Raw genomic sequence first — 3,903 nt, 5'->3', positions numbered from 1 at the left:
ATATTGTTTGACATCTCTCGAGATTTTTTTTTTTAAGAAATTCTTACAGGAACTCCTGCTGAGCGTTCTCCACTTTATTCAGAATACCTACAAACTATTCTATTTCTTCAGATTTTTTTCAGCGATTCCTTCAAGGATACCTACAATTTTTTCTAAAATTTTTGCACGGTTTCCATTAGAAAGTCTTTTAGGTGTCACTACAGAAATCGTACACGAATTGTACAAGAAATTATTCCAAACATTTCTCCAATTTTTTTCAGGCATTCCTTCAAAAAATTCTCCATAGACCCTTCAGAATTTTATTCATTTTTTTTTTGCGGAATGCTTTTTAGGGATCCTTAAGAATTCTTCTTGGGTTTCCGTCGGAATTTTCGCAAGCGTGTTTTTCAGTACCTTCTCACAAATTCCATTTTTTATGAATGAAGTGGCGAAGATTAGAGCAGAAATTTTGGCGGGGGTGGGGCTGGGCGAAGTCTAATGCTTTTAACCTAATTTTCTTCAAATTTTTTCTCGATTTTACTTTCAAAGTTTCTCATGACATTGTGTAAGGAATTCCTCCAAAGGCATCTCAACGATTTCTTGAACAATTCCTTCCGATATTGTCTCAGGAAGTTCATCTGCGAATCTTCAGAGATGTCCTGCAGGGATTCTTTTAAGGATTTTTTAGGGATTCCTACAGTATTTTTTTGTGTAATCTCTATTTGTAGAGTTTCGGAAGTAATCCCTGAAGGAATCTACGAAATAGTTCCAGGAGATATTTGTAATGGAGAGGAGGAGAAACAGGAGATATTTAAAAATGTAATTGTAGGAATTTCTGTACGTATCCCCGAAAATTTTTTTGAAGGAATTCATAGAAAAATGTCTAAAAAATCAATGGAAGAAGTGTTGAAGAAATCCTTTGCTGGAATTCTCAAATTCTTGAAATACAAAAGTAGTCTCTGGAGATATTTCTAAAGAAATTTCTGAAGGAATACGTTGTAAAATTGGCAGAACTCCTGGGGGAATTTGTATTATTGGCCGCTTTCTGAATGTACTCATGGAAGGGACGTGATCAGTACGCTGATTTTGTATATATTTGTAAATAGTTTGAATGTTGTAAATAGTTGTAATTTGTAAATAGTATCTAGGATTAAGCTGACCTGAACTGAACAAAACACACCAATGAACTTGTAACCCGTCACCACATTTAAACCCAACACTGTACACTGTACCCAAAGAAACTCATCCCATTGAATTGTTAAGTTAACACCAAACACCTAAATAGCCAGTACAAAATAGACAACCAAAACGATCGGTCGCGTTCTCTGGGGCTGTCCATAAACCACGTGGTCATTTTTTTGGGACTTTTCAACCCCCCCCCCCCCGCGTGGTCATTAGTCCATACAAAATTTTTTATTTGTCCTTACAAAATGGTCATTGGCAGAACCCTCCCCCCCCCCCCCCCCCTAATGACCACGTGGTTTATGGACGGCCCCTCTATTCTTTTATCCCGTCCTCGCGCAATAAACCCAAGTTAAAGTGAAGTCTGCAGATCAATTCTCTATCCCTATCCGAACCCGTCTCTGCGGTGGTGGCCAAAGGTGGCAATAAACAATCACTCGATCGTCACACGTGCGTGAATGTACCGTGAAAGGGTGGGAACTGCTACCGTGAAGCGTGCCGAAGGTGTGAGTGAAAGTGCCTGAAGCTTGTGCGAAGAGCGATCTGGGTGGTGAATTTCACGTTCCCGTGATTTGGTGCACCGCTATTGGATATAGCGGGAAGAAAAACCTCCGGTGGCCGGCAATTAGAGCTCCACGCTCGAACATTGGTCCTTCGAGCCGGATCGGAGGAGCTATCCCAGCCCAAATCGACGCGCGAATAGGTGGTATTCGCCATCGTAGTAAGTGGTCAGAGGACGTTGACCACACAAGGTAGGCCATTCAAACTCATTTCTATTGAGCAACAGTTTGCTGCACTCGAGATTGGCGCCAACCTTTGTTCCCCAGTGCTGAAGCCAACAGTAGGTACTGTGTGCGGAAGAATTGTAAGTTTGCATGCATGTATTGCTAGGCGAAGAACGATCGAATCGTTTTGTATTATAGCGCACGTAGAAGTTTGGCAATCTCGTATGCACTAGCATGCGATAGCGGTAGAATCAATTAGCCGTTCGATAGATTGCCATAGGTTTGTCGTACAGTGTCGCACATACGTACTGATACGGTGGCGACCAAATTAAAATCAATTAAGTTAATATTTGATTTTTAATTTCCTACGATTGCGCGGTGGCGTTTTAGCGGATCCGTGAATCGTTTTAGGAGACACGTAACCGCGACGGGAAGGATTAAACGTTACGATTTTACGTGATCTCTGTCGGTCGTTCGTTCCGCGTTCGTGTAGAAGCATCACGTGGCGCGACGGGAAGGAGCAAATCGTGCGATTTCCGTGGTGTTTCGGTCGTTTTCGCGTAGGAGCAGCACAACGCGACGGGAAGGAGTAATTCGTGCGATTTTGTGTTGTTCTCGTTCGGTTCGCGCAGTCAAAGTGATTCGTGGTGGTAGGTAGTGATGGCAAGTCGAAAGACGAAGAAGTTAGCGGAGGATAAGCTGATTCTCAAGCGGGTGTTGGCAACACGAGATGTGGTGGAAGGATTCGTGAAGGAGTACGATCATGAACGGGACGTCGGTGAAGTTGCTGTGCGTTTGGAGACGCTCAACAGGACAAACAGGGAGTTCCTGCATATCCAGTCCGAAATCGAGAAGTTAGACTCCGAGGAGAACTTCGACCAACACATGACGGTGCGGAACGATTTCGAGAATCGCTTCTGCAGGTTGAAGGCCTTTCTCCTCGCCAAGAAATCAACGGAGCGGAGTCAACCGCTTCTAAACTCAACAATGGCGTCATCAACCTTTGGACCGCAGCATAACGCATCCAGTTTCCAACATCGCTTGCCGAAAATCGACCTGCCGAAATTCTCTGGAGACGAATCACGCTGGATTTCGTTCCGCGACAGCTTCCTATCCATGATCCACGGCAATGTGGATATCCCAACGGTGAACAAGTTGCAATACCTCCTGCAGTCATTGGAAGGAGAAGCCAGGAAGCCGTTCGAGAGTGTCGACATCCAAGCGGACAATTACGCTTCAAACTGGGACGCGCTCATGAAGCGATACGATAACAAGCGGTTTTTGCGGAAGGAGTTGTTCCGACGGTTGTTCGAACTCTCATCGATGAAGCGCGAGTCAGCACAGGAGCTGAACACTCTGGTGGATGATTTCCAGCGGCACGTGAAGGCTCTGGGGAAACTCGGTGAACCAATTCATCATTGGGACACCCCGCTGACATTCATCCTCTGCAACAAGCTCGATCTCTATACGTTGCGTGCCTGGGAGCAGGAAACTCGACAGAAAGACGAGGTCAAGTATGATGAACTGATCGAGTTCCTCACGCAACAAGTCCGTATGTTGAAGTCAGTAGCGAGTGATCTCCAGTATCGTTCCCAAGGGCCCAGCATCAAGGTGGCCGGCCCGACTTAGAAGATAACCACCACAGTCAAGTCCATCGTCAACAGTGCTACCAATGAACCCATGTCGGATGCTCCGCCATGCCACGCCTGCTCACAGAAGCACCAGCTGTTTCAATGTCCGACGTTTGCTTACATGTCCGTTTTGCAACGTCGTGAGTTGATCTCACAGCGAAGTTTGTGTTGGAACTGTTTCCGACCGAACCACCAAGCGAAGGGGTGTAAATCCAAGTTTTCGTGCAGAACGTGCCACGCCAAGCACCATACGTTGCTGCACGACCAAGCAGCCCTTCCAGAGCCCATACCGAACCCTGTCGGCTCGGCTTACCTCAATTCAGGTTTGTCCCTACAACCTACATCTTCGAGCCTTCTCGTGGTGTAGTTGGCAACGCGCCTGTCTA

The 3,903-nt window shown here is 45.6% G+C and overlaps 1 protein-coding gene across 1 annotated transcript; it reads left to right on the top strand.

The window, feature by feature from the left end:
• The first annotated feature begins 2,546 nt into the window (after positions 1-2,546).
• Positions 2,547-3,515, top strand: LOC134291016 (uncharacterized). Its single transcript, XM_062858267.1, has one exon. It carries the CDS (start codon positions 2,547-2,549, stop codon positions 3,513-3,515), a length of 969 nt encoding a protein of 322 aa, XP_062714251.1.
• Positions 3,516-3,903: the final 388 nt, after the last annotated feature.

Source organism: Aedes albopictus, chromosome 3 (genome assembly GCF_035046485.1).
Source record: "Aedes albopictus strain Foshan chromosome 3, AalbF5, whole genome shotgun sequence".
NCBI lineage: Eukaryota > Metazoa > Arthropoda > Insecta > Diptera > Culicidae > Aedes > Aedes albopictus.
The sequence above is the reverse complement of the archived record's forward strand: the minus strand, read 5'-3'. Positions and strand labels throughout refer to the sequence as shown.